Source organism: Salvelinus namaycush, chromosome 21 (assembly GCF_016432855.1).
Source record: "Salvelinus namaycush isolate Seneca chromosome 21, SaNama_1.0, whole genome shotgun sequence".
NCBI lineage: Eukaryota > Metazoa > Chordata > Actinopteri > Salmoniformes > Salmonidae > Salvelinus > Salvelinus namaycush.
Window position 1 is genome coordinate 53,678,172 of NC_052327.1, and position 25,279 is coordinate 53,703,450.

Below are 25,279 nucleotides of genomic sequence, written 5' to 3' on the forward strand. Positions count from 1 at the left end.
CCTCTGAAAGTTCAATATGCAGGAACATAAAACATGACCTCTTCATCAACCTCATATGATTGTTAATCCAAGTTCACTGATATAATGGGTTGAAAATGCAGTGAAATTCCATTTCTTTTGTTCCAATTTTTAAAATTTTATTTTTTTAAATCACTAAAACGTAAAAGATCTGATGTTTTTTAGTTAATATGCAGATAAGGCATCACTGCTTGCAGTGTAAGATGGGACTTTTTTTTAATGTGTTTGAACTTAGTAGTAGCAGGCTTCCGGACCTGAGTCGAAGCACATGCATAGATCTCTAGACAGCTGCAAGAGTTTGTCAAATCAAGTCAGTGACATTTTTATTTATCTAAAACATTCAGTGGTTCTTCTGAACGGGGACAGACCAATCAAACGGGGACATCCCAATGCCAATAGACCAATCAAACGGGGACATCCCAATGCCAATAGACCAATCAAACGGGGACATCCCAATGCCAATAGACCAATCAAACGGGGACATCCCAATGCCAATAGACCAATCAAACGGGGACATCCCAATGCCAATAGACTAATCAAACGGGTACATCCCAATGCCAATAGACCAATCAAACGGGACTCCCAATGCCAATAGACCAATCAAACGGGACATCCCAATGCCATAGCCAATCAACGGGACATCCCAATGCCAATAGACCAATCAAACGGGGACATCCCAATGCCAATAGACCAATCAAACGGGACATCCCAATGCCAATAGACCAATCAAACGGGGACATCCCAATGCCAATAGACCAATCAAACGGGGACATCCCATGCCAATAGACCAATCAAACGGGACATCCCATGCCAATAGACCAATCAAACGGGGACATCCCAATGCCAATAGACCAATCAAACGGGACATCCCAATGCCAATAGACCAATCAAACGGGGACATCCCAATGCCAATAGACCAATCAAACGGGGACATCCCAATGCCAATAGACCAATCAAACGGGGACATCCCAATGCCAATAGACCAATCAAACGGGGACATCCCAATGCCAATAGACCAATCAAACGGGGACATCCCAATGCCAATAGACCAATCAAACGGGGACATCCCAATGCCAATAGACTAATCAAACGGGGACATCCTAATGCCAATAGACCAATCAAACGGGGACATCCCAATGCCAATACATTACCTTCAGTCTTCAGTATTACCTTCAAAAAGGTATTGTGTTTTGAAATATTATCTTCATAAACGATATGCCTACAGTATCAAGGTTCCTTCATAACCCTTGAGTCAGGCTCAGCTGCATTTCCAAAGTCCTCAGATATCCTTTAAGAGCAAAACGTATGACCACAATCGACCTCACAAACAAAAAAGCTTTTGCATATACCAACTTTTCTGTTTGTGAGTGCATACAGTAAGTTGTAAAATTTCCATTGCAATATTCAATTAATTAAAAAAATTATCCTCATCTTGATTTTTTTGTAATGTTCCTCTGTCTTGCAACTTGCTAAAAATTTTGAAAAAAATCTTAATTAGATTTATTATTCAGTCAGTCTGTGGCACTGGTCATGCATTCCAACAACAGTTCCATTTTTATTATATATTTTCGTTTTTAACAGTTTTAGATTTTTTGCAAGCCTTTAGTTAAAGCACCAAAAGAAAAAAAGGGTGGGTGGGAAAAAGAGAGCACAGCACTGGGATAGGATGCTGTGTTGAGACTCCTCCCACTTCACTGGGACTCCTACTTTTTCAGGGTCGTTCACCATAAACAACTTAATGTTCAATAATCAAGTTCAAGAACATAAGAATATATTCAAGAATCAAGTTCGTACTTCATCAAGTCCAGCAGTGCTGCCTCCTGCTGCCTGGGAGGGAGACAACAGGGCAAAGGGGTCACAGCAGCAGGAGAGTGGGGTAACGTTTAAGTCTGTGGCTGTCCCCCTGATCTAACACATTCAGTAACAGGCCAGCTGTCTCCCTCTATGTTCAGAAGTGGTCAATGAGCACAGACACACAGTTGGCTCCTGCCAGGTAGTTGGGGTCTCCTGGAAGAGACTTGTTCTGCCATGTCTTGGGGTCACCTGGAGGATTTAGAGAAACAAGAACCGTCATCGGGTCGGTCGGGTTAGTCAGTTGTCTTTCTTAGTGTGTGTGGTTCTTTAAATTGGTTTTGAAGGACCAGTATTATGTTAAGAGTGCCGTAACAGGCCGGAAATAACAGCATATGCTGATGAGAATTTACACAAAATCATCAGTCACAGTATGTTGTTTACGAGAAATATATATTTAGATGCTGTACATAAACCATGGATAGCTTAATACTTCAGAACTACTTAAAATATTTTTGTCATTTTTCTCAACTGTAGCACTGTGTACATATTCAGCTTCTGACAAAATTTAAAGCCTTAAAATGGATTAGCAATATGTTTGGTGCAACAACAAAAAAATCAATTTCATAATTCCTCACATTGTAACTACTGTCAGAAATAACGAAGAAGGTGAATACTGACTGTTACAAAACCCCATGAAGAAAATGCAATGTGACAAACAAATGGAATGACTAGAACATTAGAACAAGTAGATGAGATTATTTAAAAGGTTGATGATGATGAACTAGCCAGATCTCTCCTTGGCAGGGGTCAATTCCATTTCAATTCATACAAGTCAGGAAGTGATTTAATTTATTTAAAAAAATATATATGTAAACATATTTTGAATTTAAGAGCTCTTCATTCTGTGTATTGAGAAATCAATTAATTAAAAAAAATATATATATATATTGACTTGGAATTTCCATTTACTTGACTGGAACTGACCCCAACCCTGCTCTCTAGTGACACCCTATCAAGTGTACCGTCTATGGAGACCCCTCCTCAATCACACGAGGTCCCGACCCAACCGCCAACCAATCACACAAGCCACCCGAAACCCTGACCCCCCCCCCAAAAGGACAGAGATAGAAGACAGCGTACCCGACGAGGAGTCGGAGGATTTTAGAGCAAAAGACCAACCATCGGGGGTCATAGACGCACAGTGAGGTAGACGCAGCTCCACCGGCTTCAGGAACTTAAGACCGTGAGGCCCACACATCACCAGAGGGCTCAGCAGGGTCTCTCCTGGATGGAACAGACAGAGACAAGACTGACATATTTATATTCTGCTCTGAATATTTTAAAGTCTTGACAAAAAGGGGCGGAAACAGTTGAAAGGGATGGAAGTTAAGAGGTGGACCAGGAGATGGAACCTCTTATCTCCCAGGGTTCTCAGTTGGCAGCACTACAACTAGAGAAACAAAAGTAAGATATACTATCCACTGGGCATAATGACTAAGAAAACATGAAAGTCATATAAAACAAAAAGGTAAGCATTAGAAATACCTTTCTCCTTGTCCAGGGGGGGCAGGATGCTGTTGTCCCGGCAGACCTTGAAATAGATCTCCTGTTCTATGCTGTCGGGGATGGCTCCCTGAGGGATGATGATGCTGACTCCCGTCTCGATGGAGCTCAGCACCCCGCCGTTACAGTTGAAGACCCCCCGGGCCGTGGCCACCACCGTGTGTCCTTCATCCTCCTCGTCATCCTCCAGAGCACTGGGGCTAGAGAGGAGGGAGAGTTAGTAGACCATCCCCTGTATAGACCACTGGGGTAGAGAGGAGGGAGAGTTAGTGACTGTTAGTTACTAGACCATCCGGTATAGACTAGAGGTTCCCAAACTTTCTCACTCAGGCCCCGCTTCCAGCATTGGGGAATCCCCTGCCCGCCACATCTATGGGTACAAGCACTGTTCATGACACTAACTGTTCACACCCCTCTTGTTGGTGGAGAGAACATTTTGCAGGTTTAAAGCTTATTTCCTGCAATTCTACACATTTTGTCACGGGGTGGCAGAGACATTTTTGCCGGCCTACCCTGCCGACCCCGGGCGCTCCACCCTAGTGGGCGCACCCCACACTTGACTAGAGGGGGAGGACAAGGAGGAGAGCTAGAGGGGGGAGAGGGGAGCGGGTGGTGAGACGAGAGGGAGGAGAGGTGGAAGGGAGGGGAGCGGGGGTGAGACGAGAGGGAGGGGAGGTGGAGGGGTGAGACGAGAGGGAGGGGAGGTGAGACGAGAGGGAGGGGAGTGGGGGGGTGAGACAGAGGGAGGGAGGTGGAAGGGAGGGGAGCGGGGTGAGACGAGAGGGAGGGAGGTGAGGGGTGAGGACGAGGGAGGGGAGGTGAGACGAGAGGGGAGGTGAGACGAGAGGGAGGGAGTGGGGGGTGAGACGAGAGGGAGGGGAGGTGGAAGGAGGGGAGCGGGGTGAGACGAAGGGAGGGAGGTGGAGGGGTGAGACGAGAGGGAGGAGAGGTGGGGGGGGTAGACGAGAGGGAGGGGAATGGAAGGGGGGTGAGACGAGAGGAGGGGAGCGAGACGAGAGGGAGGGGAGCGGGGGCGAGACGAGAGGGAGGGAGCGGGGTGGTGAGACGAGAGGGAGGGGAGCGGGTGGGTGATACGAGAGGGAGGGAGGCGGTGGGGTGATACGAGAGGAGGAGCGGGGGGTGAAACGAGGAGGAGCGGGGGTGAGACGAGAGGGAGGGGAGCGGGGGGGGGGGTGAGACGAGAGGGAGGGGAGGCGGGGGTGATACGAGGGGGTGGGGTGGAGACAGAGGGAGGGGAGCGGGTGGGGTGATACAGAGGGAGGGAGCGGGGGTGAGACAGAGGGGAGGGAAGCGGGGGGGGTGAGACGAGAGGGAGGGGACGGGGGGGGTGAGACGAGAGGGAGGGGAGCGGGGGGGGGTGAGACGAGAGGGAGGGGAGCGGGGTGTGAGACGAGAGGGAGGGGAGCGGGGGGTGAGACAGAGGGAGGGAGCGGGAGACAAGAGAGGGGAGGGAGTGGGGGGTGATACAGAGGGAGGGGAGTGGGTGGGGTGATACGAGAGGGAGGGGAGCGGGTGGGGTGATACGAGAGGGAGGGGAGCGGGGGGGGTGAGACGAGAGGGAGGGGAGCGGGAGACAAGAGAGGGAGGGGAGTGGGGGTGATACGAGAGGAGGGGAGTGGGTGGGGGTACGAGAGGGAGGGAGCGGGTGGGGTGATACGAGAGGGAGGGGAGCGGGGGGTGAGACGAGAGGGAGGGGAGCGGGGGGGGGTGAGGCAGAAATAGTGAGTTATACACAACAGCAGGCTACATAACGAAGCCAAGCTACACGGTCATAAATATGCATTCTCAGATGTATAATTAGTTCATTGCTTGTGTGTGACATTGTTCAAGACAGGTAATGAGTGTTGATACAGTACGTATTGTTTAGGTGTGAGGCAGAGCTAGAGAAAATGACTTCTACAACATCAGCAGAGGAGGATATATGCAGCCATAGAGGTCACTACGAGGTCATACTGAGAACTGTGCTTTAATATGCTATTTATGCAGATGCTTTTATCCGGAGCGACTGTGACCCCAGCGGGAATCAAACCCACGATCCTCGGCTTTGCACGAGCCATGCTCTACCAACGTAGCCATACAGGATCAGTTCACGAGTCTAATTATGGCCGTTGCCTGTATGAGGAAGGCTGGTCACCTGTGCTAAATATAGTGTAGGGGTAGACAGTGCCTGGGAAGCCTTTAAATGTAGATTCCTTGGTGTGGTGAATGTGATGGCTCCCATTAGACGGGTCAGGGTAAAGCAGAGATCTAGCCCTTGGTTTCATCAGGAGATTCTAGAATCTATCCAAGCAAGGAAGTTAGGGGGTGAGGTGCTGAGTACTAAAACCTCTGTCAGCTACTTGGGATGTATCCTTGATGGAAGCTTGGGAGGTGTGAGCATGGCAGTAAAGTCTGGAAAGAAGTATCAGATAAATTACCCTACTGAAACAACCTGCCAAACAAACATCTAGCCATTTTGTCAAGATGTTCGGATCTCTTGGTTTAACAGCTGCCGGACCAGAGTTTGAGTCCTGTTCAATGTTACACAACCCCTTGATTTCATTTCAACAGTATATCCTTACCTGACAGGTATGGCCTTGGACACAGCATTGTTGACTAAGTTGTTGTGCTGCTGGTACTTGGGCCCCCTGTTGTCCATGGTGCGTGTGAACGTATCCAGTCCACTGTCGTGGTCCAGGGGCTGAGGAGACAGCGGCGGCTTGGTTCTGCTGTTGTTGTTGACCACACTGGGTTTGGGGTTGCTGCTACTGATCAGGAGGTCTGTCTTCCCACTGTCGTTGGGGAGGAGGTTGTGGTTGAACTTGGGGCTTTCAAACTTCCTCTCAAAGGGTCGGGCCGAGGAGGTGTACGGCTTAGGGACGTATCGGTTGTAGCTTTGTGGGGTGGGGGTGGTTCCAGGGGTTTTGGGGGGTGCGTCAGTGCCGTTGACCCCCACTGGGGACCTCTGGGCCAGGTAGGGCTGGGAAGGGGGGTCCTGGAGGACAGGGGGGCGGAGACCAGAGAGGTCAAGTTTTGGAGAGGAGCTGAGGAGCTGGTCGGGGTGAGAGTTCACTGGAGAGAGAGGGAAAGAGACGTGAGTACCTACATACAGCCAGAGGTCAACTAGGGATGTGAGTACCTACGTACAGCCAGCCAGAGGTCAACTAGGGATGTGAGTACCTACATGCAGCCAGCCAGATGTCTACTAGGGATGTGAGTACCTACGTACAGCCAGCCAGATGTCTACTAGGGATGTGAGTACCTACATACAGCCAGCCAGATGTCAACTAGGGATGTGAGTACCTACATACAGCCAGCCAGATGTCAACTAGGGATGTGAGTACCTACGTACAGCCAGCCAGATGTCTACTAGGGATGTGAGTACCTACATACAGCCAGCCAGATGTCAACTAGGGACGTGAGTACCTACATACAGCCAGCCAGAGGTCAACTAGGGATGTGAGTACCTACATACAGCCAGCCAGATGTCTACTAGGGATGTGAGTACCTACATACAGCCAGCCAGATGTCAACTAGGGATGTGAGCACCTACATACAGCCAGAGGTCAACTAGGGATGTGAGTACCTACATACAGCCAGAGGTCAACTAGGGATGTGAGTACCTACATACAGCCAGAGATCAACTAGGGATGTGAGTACCTACATACAGCCAGTCAGACGTCAACTAGGGACGTGAGTACCTACATACAGCCAGATGTCTACTAGGGATGTCAGTACCTACATACAGCCAGCCAGATGTCAACTAGGGATGTGAGTACCTACATACAGCCAGAGGTCAACTAGGGATGTGAGTACCTACATACAGCCAGTCAGACGTCAACTAGGGACGTGAGTACCTACATACAGCCAGAGGTCAACTAAACTATTACACTTAAAGAAGATGTCAATTTAATTCTAAGTACTTTTAGCTACCACAGTGCTCTTTAACAAACGTAACACTGTCTTTGATGGAGGTGGCTCCACTAATATTAGATAACACTTAGTGTTACGTTAAAAAGGTAGAGATCCCCCGAGACATCTATTCTTACCGTCGTTGGTGATGAGTTTGGGCAGGCTGTTGGGTGGTACAGCAGGGCTGGGTGGTCCGTACTGAGACACAGGGCTGATCTGGGGGAGGGGCTCGTACCTCTTCTCTACCGGACTCACCTTCTCCACAGACTCCGCCCTAAAGCATAGACACAACAGAGGGTGTGTTCAAAGATCAACTACGTCACAGTCGAATTGGGCAGAATAATTTCATCTACAAATCACTGGCACTTTGAAGCCCCAACAACTCATGTGATCAAGATGAGCAGTTCTGCCTCAGGACTTGATCCCCTCAAACGCGGTCAGCCTGACCTCCGGGCGGTCAGCCTGACCTCCGGGCAGTCAGCCTGACCTCCGGGCAGTCAGCCTGACCTCCGGGCAGTCAGCCTGACCTCCGGGCAGTCAGCCTGACCTCCGGGCAGTCAGCCTGACCTCCGGGCAGTCAGCCTGACCTCCGGGCAGTCAGCCTGACCTCCGGGCAGTGACCATAGTGATTGTACTTATCCTCCCAGATCTAGAGTACACGTGCCTTGGGGCTAGCTGTTGATTTGGGTAGGGTTGTGGGGGCAAGCCAGCTGGGTCTGCTGTAAAGGAAATGGTTCTAGGAGTTATGGGTAGTGTAGTTGACCTGTTTGTAGGGGACATGGGTAATATAGTTTACCTGTTGTAAGGGTAAGCCAGCTGGGTCTGCTGTAAAGGAAATGGTTCTAGGAGTTATGGGTAGTGTAGTTTACCTGTTGTAAGGGTAAGCCAGCTGGGTCTGTGGTGGGAAGCGGTTGACGCCAGGGCTGGGGTTCATGGCCTTGCTGTCGAAGCTGCGTCGGTCAAAGTAGGACAGCTGTTTCCTGTAGTACTCCTCATCCTCGTCAGCATCGTAGTGGTTGGAGGAGTGGACCACGTCATACAGGGGTTTAGACCCAGGGGGCTTCTGGGGCTCCGGGGCTCTGAGGGGGAGATACACATCAGGGTTGGGATCAATTCCAGTTCAATTCAGAAAGTAAACCCACATTCCAACATGTTCCATAATTGAAGAGAATTGTAATTAGAATGTCAGTGTACTTCCTGATTTCACTGGAATTAAAATGGAATTGACCCAAAACTTTTATACACTTACGAATCATTTCCACAAAGTAGAGTGAGAGACAGAACGGCCAGTCAGAGAGCCACACAGGAGAAAGTAGAGCGAAGGACAGACATTGATAACAGAGGAACAGACGGTCAGACATTCAGAACTAGTAGCACCGATCAGAGAGAGGGAGGGAGGGAGAGGTAGGGGTCTGCTCACCAACCAAGACTTCACAAAATGGGACAAACACCAAATTGAAACTCTGCATGCAGAAATCTCCCAAAATATCCTCCGTGTACAACGTAAAACACCAAATAATGCATGCAGAGCAGAGTTAGGCCGATACCCACTAATTATCAAAATCCAGAAAAGAGACGTTAAATTCTACAACCACCTAAAAGGAAGCGATTCCCAAACCTTCCATAACAAATCCATCACCTACAGAGAGATGAACCTGGAGAAGAGCCCCCTAAGCAAGCTGGTCCTGGGGCTCTGTTCACAAACACAAACAGACCCCACAGAGCCCCAGGACACCAACACAATTAGACCCAAGCAAATCATGAGAAAACAAAAAGATAATTACTTGACACATTGGAAAGAATTTACAAATAAACTGAGCAAACTAGAATGCTATTTGGCCCTAAACAGAGAGTACACAGTGGCAGAATACCTGACCACTGTGACGGACCCACAATTAAGGAAAGCTTTGACTATGTACAGACTCAGTGAGCATAGCCTTGCTTTTGAGAAAGGTCGTCGTAGGCAGACCTGGCTCTCAAGAGAAGACAGGCTATGTGCACACTTCCCACAAAATGAGGTGGAAACAGCTGCACTTCCTAACCTCCTGCCAAATGTATGACCATATTAGAGACACATATTTCTATCAGATTACACAGATACACAAAGAATTAGAAAACAAACCCTATTTTGATAAACTCCCATATCTACTGGGTGAAATACCACAGTGTTCCATCACAGCAGCAAGATTTGTGACCTGTTGCCACGAGAAAAGGGCAACCAGTGAAAAACAAACACCATTGTAAATACAACCCATATTTATGTTTATTTATTTTCCCTTTTGTATTTTAACTATTTGCACATCGTTACAACACTGTATATAGACATAATGACAATTGAAATGTCTTTATTCTTTTGGAACTTTTGTGAGTGTAAAATGTACTGTTTGTTTTTCACTTTAGTTTATTATCTGTTTCACTTGCTTTGGCGATGTAAACATATGTTTCCCATGCCAATAAAGCCCCTTGAATTGAAGTTGAGAGACAGAGACACTGGATAGTGTTCACATTACATCTGAATCTGTTTGTTTTACCCGCTGTATACTGGCAGTTGCACTGTGTAACATGTCCACTAGGTGGAGCTCTGGGGTCGACTCTGATAAATTAACCAGGTTGAATTCCTTCCTCTGAAAGGACAAATCTCACCATCATCCTTTAACCACCTATTTTTATTTATTTATATAAATATCACACACACACACACACACACACACACACACACACACACACACACACACACACACACACACACACACACACACACACACACACACACACACACACACACACACACACACACACACACACACACACACACACACACAGGGCTCCAAAATTGACAACCTTGATAAAGATGAGCAGTAAATACTGAGCTATATTGTATGCTATTTTTTGTTTTATATTCTTTTATACCAATACATTTTGTACAACAAGTAATACTTTTTTCTCTCAAAAAGGTAATTATTGAAATCCCTAAAGATTCTTATAAATAAAGTAGTCAATAGTTTAGTATTTGGTCCCATATTCACAGCACTCAATGATTACATCACGCTTACGGACTCTACAAACTGATGCAGTTCGTTTTTTGGTTGTGTTTCAGATTATTTTGTGCCCAATAGAAATTAAATGGTCAAATAATGTATCGTGTCACTTTTAAAAATGGTAAATAAGGAAAATAATATGTTAATGTGGATACAACCATGATTACGGATAATCCTGAATGAATCGTCAAATGTGATGATCATAACCACAATACATGCTAACCTCTCACCGTAAACAATAACAGGAGAGGTTGGTATGTCTTGGTGCTATGATCTTTCACTCATCAAATTATTATTTTCCTATTATAAAATGACTTGTTAAAATATCTTTCTCTCTTGAGCAATTGTATTCATTATTTAGGAGAGGTTGGTATGTCTTGGTGCTATGATCTTTCACCCTGTAACTTTTCACTTCATCAAATTATTATTATCTTATTATAAAATGACTTGTTAAAATATCTTTCTCTCTTGAGCAATTGTATTCATTATTTAGGAGAGGTTGGTATGTCTTGGTGCTATGATCTTTCACCCTGTAACTTTTCACTCATCAAATTATTATTATCTTATTATAAAATGACTTGTTAAAATATCTTTCTCTCTTGAGCAATTGTATTCATTATTTAGGAGAGGTTGGTATGTCTTGGTGCTATGATCTTTCACCCTGTAACTTTTCACTTCATCAAATTATTATTTTCTTATTATAAAATGACTTGTTATTGTATTAATTATTTATTTTATCCAGTCATGATTGTGTTAATAATGTCAGACCCCTCTGTATGTGACATTGATTTGATCCAACGTGACAGTACAGTGAGGGCACACACTGAGTGGACAAAACATTATGAACACCAGACCTGACCAGGTGAAAAGCTATGATGTCACTTGTTAAATCCACTTCAAAATCAGTGTAGATGAAGGGGAGGAGACAAAGGTTAAAGGATTTTTAAGCCTTGAGACATGGATTGTATGGGCAAGAAAAAAATATTTAAGTGCCTTTGAATGGGTAGTAGATGCCAGGCGCACCAGTTTGTGTCAAGAACTGCAACGCTGCTGGGTTATTCACGTTCATCAGTTTCCCTGTGTGTATCAAGAATGGTCCACCACCCAAAGGACATCCAGCCAACTTGACACAACTGCGGGAAGCATTGGAGTCAACATGGGCCAGCATCCCTGTGGAACACTTTCAACACCTTGTAGAGTCCATGTCCCTGATGAATTGATGGCAAAAGGGGGTGGCAACGCAATATTAGGAAGGTGTTCTTAATGTTTTGTACATCCAATGTTAAATTTCTAGTACAGTATGTGGTCCTTTCAGGAGTTGAACCCATGACCTTGGCGTTAGTAGCACCGGGGTAGAGTGCTGTGGTTTGTGTGTGTACGGTGTGTGTGTGTGTGTGTGTGTGGTGTGTGTACGGTGTGTGTGTGTGTGTGTGGTGTGTGTACGGTGTGTGTGTGTGTGTGTGTGTGGTGTGTGTACGGTGTGTGTGTGGTGTGTGTGTGGTGTGTGTACGGTGTGTGTGTGGTGTGTTTATGGTGTGTGTGTGTGTGTGTGTGGTGTGTGTACGGTGTGTGGTGTGTGTGTGTGGTGTGTACGGTGTGTGTGTGTGTGTACGGTGTGTGTGTGTGGTGTGTGTACGGTGTGTGTGTGTGTGGTGTGTGGTGTGTGTCGGTGTGTGTGTGTACAGTGTGTGTGGTGTGTGTGTGTGTGTGTGTGTACCTGTAAGTAGCCTTCCCCTGCTCCAGGTTGCTGAGGGAGTTGGCTTTGGGGACAGGCCCAGGTGCAGTCACAGGTCTGGGCAGGTCTGCAGGCTGGAACACCAGACAGACCAGAAGTTAAACCAGAGTATTGTATCTACACAGGTTGCCACTATCTGGCCAAGTTGCAAAGAAGCACCGCCTTGCTTTACAATTTCTCTTCTTAAAATATGATTTGAAACCAAACCTTGACCTTAAACACTCTGCTAACATTATGCCAAACCCTAAATTAAATGTTTTTAATACATTTGTATAATATAGCCCATTTTGACTTTGCAGCTTGAATATATAGTGGGAATCAACTACACTACCTCACATGTCATCCCGGTATCCAATCACATTCATCAGTGGTTCATTACCCCAATCACATGTCATCTTGGTATCCAATCACATTCATCAGTGGTTCATTACCCCAATCACATGTTATCTTGGTATCCAATCACATTCAACAGTGGTTCATTACCCCAATCACATGTTATCTTGGTATCCAATCACATTCATCAGTGTTTCATTACCCCAATCACATGTTATCTTGGTATCCAATCACATTCATCAGTGGTTCATTACCCCAATCACATGTTGCTCTGCCAGAAGAATCCGTGCTTCTATACCTGCATTGCTTGCTGTTTGGGGTTTTAGGCTGGGTTTCTGTACAGCACTTTGAGATATCAGCTGATGTGAGAACCCCAGACTAGGGCTGTGGCGGTCATGACATTGCCAAGCAAATAACTGTTGGGTCTCATGGTAATTGATCGCTAATTAACATAAACAATGTAGCATCTCCTGGCTTCCACACACAGACTACAAGCCACTGATGCAGACCTTTGGAACATCTACATTTAAAAAAAAGTCCTAATAAAGCCCAATATAGGCTACATAAGGTATGCGACTATGATTTGAAAAAGTCGCTAACAAAAGACATGAGTTTCTTGCCTTACTGCACACAAGCTGGGCATCATTCACAAGTGAAAGACTAATATTGTCACCCATCAGACTATGCTTGATTTAATCTTGTCTTTACAAATACTAAATAATATATGTGTGAAATTTGTTTGGAGTTAGAATGGACCATTATCATGCACCTGTCTCGAAATAGGGACAGCGGAATTCTTTTCTTCTATGCACTCAAATATGAGGACGTGCTTTTCCTGTTTTCTTGCCAGCCAGGTAGGCTATACTCCTGTTGTAAAGATAAGCAACGTGCTTAATATTAGGAAAGTTGAGAAATAAATATAGTAGGCCTAGCCTATAGAAAGCTGATGGGATCCTCCTCTTTTTAGTAGAGGCCACAATTGCATAGCCTATAGAAATGTTGCGCAACATGAGCTCATGGGCTCTCATGAAGTGTTTGATTAGATTTTCCATTCCCATTCACATTGATATCAGAGTGATTAGAGGGACAATAGAGTGCTGAGTACCAGGCAGTTAGCAAGTTTGGTAGGCTACTAATGACCAGCAGCAGCATCAGAGCTTGGAGAAGCCTAATTACCGTGACTAAACGGTCACATGGAATTTGACTACCATCATGACTAGTGACCGCCGGTGTGGAGGTAATAAGGTCACTGTAACAGCCCTACCCCAGACATACATTATAAGCATGCTGTCTAGGTGTTTGGCCGTGTCGTACACCTACCCTCGTCACGGTAGAGTCGTCAGTCTCCTTGGCCCGGTCAACAGACAACGACCTTTTATTCTCAAACATCTTGACCCTGTTGAGCACCGATTGTGGCTTCATGGCCGGGTCGTCCCTTTCCTCCTGCCTCGGAGGCTTGGACCCCGCGTTTACTCCCATCTCTCCTGGGGAGGCCAGGGGTTCAGGTTTGGGAGGGGGCAGGGGTGGGTCAGAGGTCATTAGAGGTTCACGGTTGTAGCCACCGCCCCGGCTGGGAGGTCCTGGGTTATAGGAGGGTCTCAGGCCAGGAGCAGAGTCTCCGTAATACTGCTTGGGGGGGTCTGGGGAGCGGGGAGAGCTTACTGGGTAGCAGTGAGGGGGCTCGGACTCGTAAGGGGAGCGAGCGTCGTAAGGGTCAGCCGAGGGAGGCGGTTCATCGTACCGCATAGGCCCCGGGGTTTTACCGTGACGAGGCCTGCCGTCGTAGCCCTGCATCCCCGCCGGTGCCTCATCGTAGCAGGGCTGGGGGGGGCTGTAGTCCCTGACTGGGCCGTCCTCGTAGGGGGTGGTCCTCCTCGGGGTGTAACCCTGCTGGTGGCCCGGGCCAGGCTGGTACCCCGGGGGCTGGGGAGAAGAGGTCTGCTGGTGGCCCGGGCCAGGCTGGTACCCCGGGGGCTGGGGAGAAGAGGTCTGCTGGTCGTAGGGGGGCCACTGGCCGTCGCCGTAGTGTTGAGGCACACGGTTGTCGTAGTGCAGGTGAGGAGTGTGAGGGTCAAAGTTCCCCTGGTGAGGTTGCTTTGGTTCGGCGTAGCCCCCCCCGTCGCTACAGTAGCCGTAAGGCGGGTGGTCGTACTGGTGGTGTGGCTGTTTGTCCTGGTAGGGCTGGTGGGTGTAGCTCAGAGACGACTTCATGCCGCCGTGGTTCACTCTCACTGGTTCCTCCAGACTGTACAGATCCTTCTTGTACATCTGCAGGGGAGAGGGGTTGAATATGGAGACATTAATACTAGTAGTAACTAGCTAGTTACAGGCTATAGTTTGAACATAAGCACTTGGTCAGAGCTCGGGTAAATAAGATTTCCAATGTATCAATCATTACACATGGCAAATTAAGTTGAAAACTTGTAAACCTCATTGGAAAACTATGTTTTTAAAACAATTTAAATTAACAAAATTACAGAAACTACAGAAAATCCCCCAAAATCAGAGGGAATTGAATGAAAGATTAAAGGGGAGGTTTCTGAGAAGTTCTGCTCAAACCTTCAAGGACAGAACACAGATCAATTAAGAGATCAATTAAGAGATCAACTAAGAGATCAACTAAGAGATCAACTAAGAGATCAATTAAGAGATCAACTAAGAGATTAACTAAGAGATTAACTAAGAGATTAACTAAGATATCAATTAAGAGATCAATTAAGATATCAATTAAGAGATCAATTAAGAGATCAACTAAGAGATCAACTAAGAGATCAATTAAGAGATTAACTAAGATATAAACTAAGAGATCAACTAAGATATCAATTAAGAGATCAATTAAGATATCAACTAAGAGATCAACTAAGAGATCAATTAAGAGATTAACTAAGATATCAACTAAGAGATCAATTAAGAGATCAACTAAGAGATCAATTAAGAGATCAACTAAGATATCAATTAAGATATCAATTAAGAGATCAATTAAGAGATCAACTAAGATATCAATTAAAAGATCAATTAAGAAACAACACATTGTCATTCATACAATTAAATTGTAATAACTCCAAAATATATCAATAAATTAAACAAACGTCAAATCAAAGTGCAAGTACACAAGCAATTATTTTATCAATTATTCCTAATCCGTTCTGAATGCATATTTGACTAGAAGTCTTTCAGGAGTGACTGAAAAGTTCCGTATTCTCATGACGTCATCACCAATCATCATGACGTCATCACCAATCAGTTGACCTAGTCACGTTTCTTTGGACGATGGTGTCAATAATGTTTTATTTTTTTATTTTTGTACATTTCTGAAAGACTTCATTTCAAAACGGGTGATGTGTAGCCTGTAGACAGCACATCTAGTAAACGACAGACACGTCACTTCCTAAAGGTGGAAGCTTGTAACATTAACCTTCTCACGGGAGTCAATACTACAACGGAAGATATACAGTTATGTAATGCTTCAATAAGTTTTGTCCCCCCCCCCCCCCCATAGAGCGGACAGAGACTATTAAATACCAAGAACACTGTCTGCAGGTTAGCATAGTTTATCATGCAACATTACATTCAGTTGGGCATCTTATGCAACTACAATCTACTACAACAGCTACCAAGTACATTCTATTACAGCACAGCTACCAAGTACATTTGACTAAACTTCAACTAGAGTCAGTCAGAGAAGTTAAGAAGCTGATGGGAACCATTAGAGGCCATGCAGAGGAAGAGGAGGAGACAACTGTAACCGTTAATGTTGGCGCTGGTTCTTCTTATCCCGGTCACACCGGTCCAAAAATGGCACCCTGTTCCCTATATAGTGCACAACTTTGGCCTATAAACTATACTGAATAGGGAATGGGGTTGGGTTTCAGATGTGCCCACAGACTAGACCCCCCCCCCCCCCCCAGGGTGGACTGCGATTGGTGCATGTGTACTGACCACACACTGACCAATCACATACAAGGTGCGTGTTTGAGACGGACTACATTACGTTGCAGTCGGACTGCACAGAATCACGTTACAAATCGCCTTGCTTTTCATCCCCCGATAACTTAGTCATACACGTGATGAAGATGAGCGATTCTGTGCAGCCGACGTCTTCCTCCAAACACCTCCCCCCCTCAAACACGCTGTAAAATATCATTCTGTGGTCACACAGTGTGGGCGGGGCATGCAGACAAGAGAGCCAGTCAGAGGAGAAAGAAGCGTGTGCGAAGAAGAAGACAGGACAGCAGGCTGGGGGGGGGGGGGGGGCGGGGCAGACGGGCGGGCGGGGCGGCGAACCGGACGGGGCAGTTAAGGGCGTGACTGGCCCAGGCCCGGTCCAGTTGTTCTAGGGAGGCAGCAGGTAGGTGCTGGGGGTGGTGGTGGTAGGTAGGTGAATACCTTGGGTTCAGGACCAGGGCCGAGCTGCGGGTCAGACAGGGGTTGGGGTTCGAGTGATGGTGGTGTTGGGGGCGGGGCTAGCTCAGTAGGGGCGGGGCTGCTAAGGAGTGAGTCTGCAGCCGGAGCCTCCTCCTCGGGTTCAGAGGTCATACCCTCTACCTGCAGTGCAGGTTGCTGTGACTCAGCCTCAACAACAGGGGGCGCCACAGCCACCGCAGCAGGCAGCAGAGAGGAAGGACTAACCAGAGCAGCATCGTCTTGCTGTGAAGTATCGGTAAGAGACATTTTATTGCAACAGGCTGCCAAGAGAAAGAGCACAGCAACACTCCACAAACTACAGCAGTTTCTCTCTCTCTATCTCCATAGTAACCTTCTCTCTCTCTCCACGTTCCTCCTCCTTGAATCATTTTTACACCATCCAGAAACCCGTTTACAATGTATTTGCAACAATGTGGTTAGCTATAAACAGATAGTATACACAAATACATATGTATATTGTAAAGCTATGGAGGAACAAACACATGTCCTGTTTCAGCCTGAAGAACAGAACACATGTCCTGTTTCAGCCGGAAGAACAGAACACATGTCCTGTTTCAGCCGGAAGAACAGAACACATGTCCTGTTTCAGCCTGAAGAACAGAACACATGTCCTGTTTCAGCCTGAAGAACAGAACACATGTCCTGTTTCAGCCGGAAGAACAGAACACATGTCCTGTTTCAGCCGGAAGAACAGAACACATGTCCTGTTTCAGCCGGAAGAACAGAACACATGTCCTGTTTCAGCCGGAAGAACAGAACACATGTCCTGTTTCAGCCTGAAGAACAGAACACATGTCCTGTTTCAGCCTGAAGAACAGAACACATGTCCTGTTTCAGCCGGAAGAACAGAACACATGTCCTGTTTCAGCCGGAAGAACAGAACACATGTCCTGTTTCAGCCTGAAGAACAGAACACATGTCCTGTTTCAGCCTGAAGAACAGAACACATGTCCTGTTTCAGCCGGAAGAACAGAACACATGTCCTGTTTCAGCCTGAAGAACAGAACACATGTCCTGTTTCAGCCGGAAGAACAGAACACATGTCCTGTTTCAGCCGGAAGAACAGAACACATGTCCTGTTTCAGCCGGAAGAACAGAACACATGTCCTGTTTCAGCCGGAAGAACAGAACACATGTCCTGTTTCAGCCGGAAGAACAGAACACATGTCCTGTTTCAGCCTGAAGAACAGAACACATGTCCTGTTTCAGCCTGAAGAACAGAACACATGTCCTGTTTCAGCCTGAAGAACAGAACACATGTCCTGTTTCAGCCTGAAGAACAGAACACATGTCCTGTTTCAGCCTGAAGAACAGAACACATGTCCTGTTTCAGCCTGAAGAACAGAACACATGTCCTGTTTCAGCCGGAAGAACAGAACACATGTCCTGTTTCAGCCGGAAGAACAGAACACATGTCCTGTTTCAGCCGGAAGAACAGAACACATGTCCTGTTTCAGCCGGAAGAACAGAACACATGTCCTGTTTCAGCCGGAAGAACAGAACACATGTCCTGTTTCAGCCGGAAGAACAGAACACATGTCCTGTTTCAGCCTGAAGAACAGAACACATGTCCTGTTTCAGTCTGAAGAACAGAACACATGTCCTGTTTCAGTCTGAAGAACAGAACACATGTCCTGTTTCAGTCTGAAGAACAGAACACATGTCCTGTTTCAGCCTGAAGAACAGAACACATGTCCTGTTTCAGCCTGAAGAACAGAACACATGTCCTGTTTCAGCCTGAAGAACAGAACACATGTCCTGTTTCAGCCTGAAGAACAGAACACATGTCCTGTTTCAGCCGGAAGAACAGAACACATGTCCTGTTTCAGCCGGAAGAACAGAACACATGTCCTGTTTCAGCCTGAAGAACAGAACACATGTCCTGTTTCAGTCTGAAGAACAGAACACATGTCCTGTTTCAGCCTGAAGAACAGAACACATGTCCTGTTTCAGTCTGAAGAACAGAACACATGTCCTGTTTCAGTCTGAAGAACAGAACACATGTCCTGTTTCAGCCTGAAGAACAGAACACATGTCCTGTTTCAGCCTGAAGAACAGAACACATGTCCTGTTTCAGTCTGAAGAACAGAACACATGTCCTGTTTCAGCCTGAAGAACAGAACACATGTCCTGTTTCAGCCTGAAGAACAGAACACATGTCCTGTTTCAGCCTGAAGAACAGAACACATGTCCTGTTTCAGCCTGAAGAACAGAACACATGTCCTGTTTCAGCCTGAAGAACAGAACACATGTCCTGTTTCAGCCTGAAGAACAGAACACATCGTAGGTTGTAATAACATGGTTTCAGCCCGTTTTGCCCCTAGAGAGACACCTACATAAACCTCCTCTTCTCTCCCTCCATTCCTCCCTCTCTCTCCTACCTGATGAGGAGCGGCGGCCAGCTTGAACCCGGACGGGTCGATGCGGTTGGCCGGGTCGGGCGGAGTCACAGCAATGTGCTGGTATCCAGGGTAACCGCCAGACGAGGGGTCCTGGATGACGGGCGGGTCCTCTCTGACCGGCTCTGAGGAGCGGGTGATAGCTGGCTCTGTGGGAAGCCCAACCTAATGGGATTTAAAACTGGAGTTACTACAAGCTGAGACTTAAAAACATGTATGAGGTATAAGGTGTTATGTTTTTTTCCCCGCAAGTATTGTCTTAATGCATAATTCAGTATTTTTGACAGCGAACATGAATTAAATGAAATGTAAAAAAAACAAATAGAACATTTAAGAATCCGTCCCACCTCGTCATTGAGAGTCTCGTCTAATTCCTGGTCGGTGTAGGCCCCGCCCTCTGTGTCCGTGTCCTCGTAATCAGAGGTGTGGCGGCTGTCCGTGCTGTACATGGAGTATTCACTGCCCGGAGCTGACAGGTATGACAGACGGTCATCGTGGATGTCCAGGTCATCGTCCGGCGCGCCGTCCGCCTGGGGAGAGGAGGAGGAGCAGGAGGAGCAGGGGGAGAAGGAGCAGGAGGAGGAGGAGCAGGAGGAGCAGGATGAGGGGGAGGAGCAGGAGGAGGGGGAGGAGCAGGTGGAGGAGGAGGAGCAGGGGGAGAAGGATGAGGAGCAGGAGGAGGAGCAGGAGCAGGAGGAGCAGGAGCAGGAGGAGGAGCAGGAGGAGTAGCAGGAGGAAGGGGAGAAGCAGGAGGAGGAGCAGGATGAGGGGGAGGAGCAGGAGGAGCAGAAGGAGGAGGGGGAGGAGTAGCAGGAGGAAGGGGAGAAGCAGGAGGAGGGGGAGGAGCAGAAGGAGGAGCAGAAGGAGGAGGGGGAGGAGGAGCAGGTGGAGGAGCAGGATGAGGAGCAGGAGGAGTAGCAGGAGGAAGGGGAGGAGCAGGAGAAGGAGGGGGAGCAGGAGTAGATGTGAAGAAATATACAGTTTTCTTAGGGTTGCTTCAGCAGGTGAGTCGGAAATGTTTCGATGTTATACAAAGGAAAGAAGCTCCTGCACACTGTGGTCGCAAAGTATCATATTCATACGATTGATTTTTTTTTACCGTAAAACTATAATGGACATCTGAGTGTTTCGCTCACCTTGCCCTCTGACACCCAGACCAACTGGTTCTGTTGCTGCTGGATAGTCTCCTTCAGAGCTCCGTACCAGCCATCGTTCATGTTGTTCATGTTGATGGTGGCTAAGACAGGAAGACAAAAGGGTTACCGTTTTTATTTATTAAAAGGGATAGTGTCCAGATTTGGGCAATTAAGCCAAATGAAGCACATTTTTATGTCTCTTCGTCCAATCTAAAAGGAAGTTAAGAGGTACTTTTACGAGCCAACGCAAACTAGCATAAGTGCAATGACTGGAAGTCTACCTGAACAGCTAGCATGTTGCCATAATGCAGCCAAAATATCCCACTATCCCTTTTAACATGCTACTAGTTAGCATGATGCTACTAGTTAGCATGATGCTACTAGTTAGCATGATGCTACTAGTTAGCATGATGCTACTAGTTAGCATGATGCTACTAGTTAGCATGATGCTACTAGTTAGCATGATGCTACTAGTTAGCATGATGCTACTAGTAAGCATGGTGCTACTAGTTAGCATGATGCTACTAGTTAGCATGATGCTACTAGTAAGCATGATGCTACTAGTAAGCATGATGCTACTAGTTAGCATGATGCTACTAGTTAGCATGATAATAGCATGTTAACAATTCAACTCAAGGGTCAAAGAATGGATCCCTGAGGGACTCTACAAGATATCAATTAACTTTTCTTAACATGCTGCTTTAATTAAACCAAGCAAACAAATGGTTGTGTATGCAAACAGCCGGGTTTCTAATAGGGCCAAGTTATTTTGTGGAGTTCCTCAGGGATACATTCTCGGACCCTTGTTGTTTTGGAAACACTTCATTTGAACTATACCTCATAATATTGTCAGAAACGTGACATAACAAATGCCCCTCCTTTTACTCACGGGTGAAAAGGGGATGGTTGTTCTTACTTAGTTTCAGGGCTCTCTCTACTCACCTCCCACCCTCTCTCCCCCACCTCCTCTCTTCCCATCTCTCCCTTCCATCTTCCCCCTCTCTACTCACTGGTGAAGAGATGGTGGTTGTTCTTCCTTAATTTCAGGGCTCTCTCGTAGAGTTTCCGGGCGGACTTCCTGGACTCGGAACAGAGCCTGGTTCTCATGTTCTTGACCCCCTGCTTGTTGTCTGGGTTCAAGAACACTACGATGGGGTACCACTGGGCGTAGTTCAGACGGTCTACTGCGTTGGGGGTGATGTCCAGCACTGCATGTTTGTCCTATATACCAGAAAAAAACATCATTTACATAATCTATTCCTCCTACTGGAGCAGAGGGCCTCAACACAGTCAGTATTCCTCCTACTGGAGCAGAGGGCCTCAACACAGTCAGTATTCCTCCTACAGGAGCAGAGGGCCTCAACACAGTCAGTATTCCTCCTACTGGAACAGAGGGCCTCAACACAGTCAGTATTCCTCCTACTGGAACAGAGGGCCTCAACACAGTCAGTATTCCTCCTACTGGAACAGAGGGCCTCAACACAGTCAGTATTACTCCTACAGGAGCAGAGGGCCTCAACACAGTCAGTATTCCTCCTACTGGAGCAGAGGGCCTCAACACAGTCAGTATTCCTCCTACAGGAGCAGAGGGCCTCAACACAGTCAGTATTCCTCCTACTGGAGCAGAGGGCCTCAACACAGTCAGTGTTCCTCCTACTGGAGCAGAGGGCCTCAACACAGTCAGTATTCCTCCTACAGGAGCAGAGGGCCTCAACACAGTCAGTATTCCTCCTACTGGAGCAGAGGGCCTCAACACAGTCAGTATTCCTCCTACAGGAGCAGAGGGCCTCAACACAGTCAGTATTCCTCCTACTGGAACAGAGGGCCTCAACACAGTCAGTGTTCCTCCTACAGGAGCAGAGGGCCTCAACACAGTCAGTATTCCTCCTACTGGAGCAGAGGGCCTCAACAAAGTCAGTATTCCTCCTACAGGAGCAGAGGGCCTCAACACAGTCAGTATTCCTCCTACAGGAGCAGAGGGCCTCAACACAGTCAATATTCCTCCTACTGGAGCAGAGGGCCTCAACACAGTCAGTGTTCCTCCTACTGGAGCAGAGGGCCTCAACACAGTCAGTGTTCCTCCTACTGGAGCAGAGGGCCTCAACACAGTCAGTGTTCCTCCTACTGGAACAGAGGGCCTCAACACAGTCAGTATTCCTCCTACTGGAGCAGAGGGCCTCAACACAGTCAGTATTCCTCCTACAGGAGCAGAGGGCCTCAACACAGTCAGTATTCCTCCTACTGGAGCAGAGGGCCTCAACACAGTCAGTATTCCTCCTACCGGAGCAGAGGGTCTCAACACAGTCAGTATTCCTCCTACTGGAGCAGAGGGCCTCAACACAGTCAGTATTCCTCCTACAGGAGCAGAGGGCCTCAACACAGTCAGTATTCCTCCTACTGGAGCAGAGGGCCTCAACACAGTCAGTATTCCTCCTACAGGAGCAGAGGGCCTCAACACAGTCAGTATTCCTCCTACTGGAGCAGAGGGCCTCAACACAGTCAGTGTTCCTCCTACAGGAGCAGAGGGCTTCAACACAGTCAGTATTCCTCCTACAGGAGCAGAGGGCCTCAACACAGTCAGTATTCCTCCTACTGGAGCAGAGGGCCTCAACACAGTCAGTATTCCTCCTACAGGAGCAGAGGGCCTCAACACAGTCAGTATTCCTCCTACAGGAGCAGAGGGCCTCAACACAGTCAGTATTCCTCCTACTGGAACAGAGGGCCTCAACACAGTCAGTATTCCTCCTACAGGAGCAGAGGGCCTCAACACAGTCAATATTCCTCCTACTGGAGCAGAGGGCCTCAACACAGTCAGTGTTCCTCCTACTGGAGCAGAGGGCCTCAACACAGTCAGTGTTCCTCCTACAGGAGCAGAGGGCCTCAACACAGTCAGTATTCCTCCTACAGGAGCAGAGGGCCTCAACACAGTCAGTATTCCTCCTACTGGAACAGAGGGCCTCAACACAGTCAGTATTCCTCCTACAGGAGCAGAGGGCCTCAACACAGTCAGTGTTCCTCCTACTGGAGCAGAGGGCCTCAACACAGTCAGTGTTCCTCCTACTGGAGCAGAGGGCCTCAACACAGTCAGTATTCCTCCTACAGGAGCAGAGGGCCTCAACACAGTCAGTATTCCTCCTACAGGAGCAGAGGGCCTCAACACAGTCAGTATTCCTCCTACTGGAGCAGAGGGCCTCAACACAGTCAGTATTCCTCCTACAGGAGCAGAGGGCCTCAACACAGTCAGTATTCCTCCTACTGGAGCAGAGGGCCTCAACACAGTCAGTATTCCTCCTACAGGAACAGAGGGCCTCAACACAGTCAGTATTCCTCCTACTGGAGCAGAGGGCCTCAACACAGTCAGTGTTCCTCCTACTGGAGCAGAGGGCCTCAACACAGTCAGTATTCCTCCTACAGGAGCAGAGGGCCTCAACACAGTCAGTATTCCTCCTACTGGAGCAGAGGGCCTCAACACAGTCAGTGTTCCTCCTACTGGAGCAGAGGGCCTCAACACAGTCAGTATTCCTCCTACAGGAGCAGAGGGCCTCAACACAGTCAGTATTCCTCCTACTGGAGCAGAGGGCCTCAACACAGTCAGTATTCCTCCTACAGGAGCAGAGGGCCTCAACACAGTCAGTATTCCTCCTACTGGAACAGAGGGCCTCAACACAGTCAGTGTTCCTCCTACAGGAGCAGAGGGCCTCAACACAGTCAGTATTCCTCCTACTGGAGCAGAGGGCCTCAACAAAGTCAGTATTCCTCCTACAGGAGCAGAGGGCCTCAACACAGTCAGTATTCCTCCTACAGGAGCAGAGGGCCTCAACACAGTCAATATTCCTCCTACTGGAGCAGAGGGCCTCAACACAGTCAGTGTTCCTCCTACTGGAGCAGAGGGCCTCAACACAGTCAGTGTTCCTCCTACTGGAGCAGAGGGCCTCAACACAGTCAGTGTTCCTCCTACTGGAACAGAGGGCCTCAACACAGTCAGTATTCCTCCTACTGGAGCAGAGGGCCTCAACACAGTCAGTATTCCTCCTACAGGAGCAGAGGGCCTCAACACAGTCAGTATTCCTCCTACTGGAGCAGAGGGCCTCAACACAGTCAGTATTCCTCCTACCGGAGCAGAGGGTCTCAACACAGTCAGTATTCCTCCTACTGGAGCAGAGGGCCTCAACACAGTCAGTATTCCTCCTACAGGAGCAGAGGGCCTCAACACAGTCAGTATTCCTCCTACTGGAGCAGAGGGCCTCAACACAGTCAGTATTCCTCCTACAGGAGCAGAGGGCCTCAACACAGTCAGTATTCCTCCTACTGGAGCAGAGGGCCTCAACACAGTCAGTGTTCCTCCTACAGGAGCAGAGGGCTTCAACACAGTCAGTATTCCTCCTACAGGAGCAGAGGGCCTCAACACAGTCAGTATTCCTCCTACTGGAGCAGAGGGCCTCAACACAGTCAGTATTCCTCCTACAGGAGCAGAGGGCCTCAACACAGTCAGTATTCCTCCTACAGGAGCAGAGGGCCTCAACACAGTCAGTATTCCTCCTACTGGAGCAGAGGGCCTCAACACAGTCAGTATTCCTCCTACAGGAGCAGAGGGCCTCAACACAGTCAGTATTCCTCCTACAGGAGCAGAGGGCCTCAACACAGTCAGTATTCCTCCTACTGGAACAGAGGGCCTCAACACAGTCAGTATTCCTCCTACAGGAGCAGAGGGCCTCAACACAGTCAATATTCCTCCTACTGGAGCAGAGGGCCTCAACACAGTCAGTGTTCCTCCTACTGGAGCAGAGGGCCTCAACACAGTCAGTGTTCCTCCTACAGGAGCAGAGGGCCTCAACACAGTCAGTATTCCTCCTACAGGAGCAGAGGGCCTCAACACAGTCAGTATTCCTCCTACTGGAACAGAGGGCCTCAACACAGTCAGTATTC

The 25,279-nt window shown here is 47.8% G+C and overlaps 1 protein-coding gene across 1 annotated transcript in view; it reads right to left on the reverse strand.

Moving 5' to 3' along the window:
- Window positions 1–885: 885 nt before the first annotated feature.
- The window catches only part of LOC120065974 (tight junction protein ZO-1-like), a 42,917-nt gene continuing 18,523 nt past the window's right edge, over window positions 886–25,279 (reverse strand). The window contains exons 7-19 of the mRNA XM_039017014.1: window positions 21,364–21,574; window positions 20,354–20,454; window positions 19,565–19,747; window positions 19,200–19,382; window positions 16,780–17,040; window positions 13,714–14,661; window positions 12,043–12,134; window positions 8,157–8,366; window positions 7,425–7,561; window positions 5,958–6,447; window positions 3,358–3,575; window positions 2,953–3,096; window positions 886–2,061 (exon numbers count right to left, since the gene is read on the reverse strand). Of these exons, the coding sequence (XP_038872942.1) occupies window positions 1,967–2,061; window positions 2,953–3,096; window positions 3,358–3,575; window positions 5,958–6,447; window positions 7,425–7,561; window positions 8,157–8,366; window positions 12,043–12,134; window positions 13,714–14,661; window positions 16,780–17,040; window positions 19,200–19,382; window positions 19,565–19,747; window positions 20,354–20,454; window positions 21,364–21,574 (3,273 nt within the window). The 3' untranslated portion in view covers window positions 886–1,966. The remainder of the gene's footprint in view (window positions 2,062–2,952; window positions 3,097–3,357; window positions 3,576–5,957; window positions 6,448–7,424; window positions 7,562–8,156; window positions 8,367–12,042; window positions 12,135–13,713; window positions 14,662–16,779; window positions 17,041–19,199; window positions 19,383–19,564; window positions 19,748–20,353; window positions 20,455–21,363; window positions 21,575–25,279) is intronic.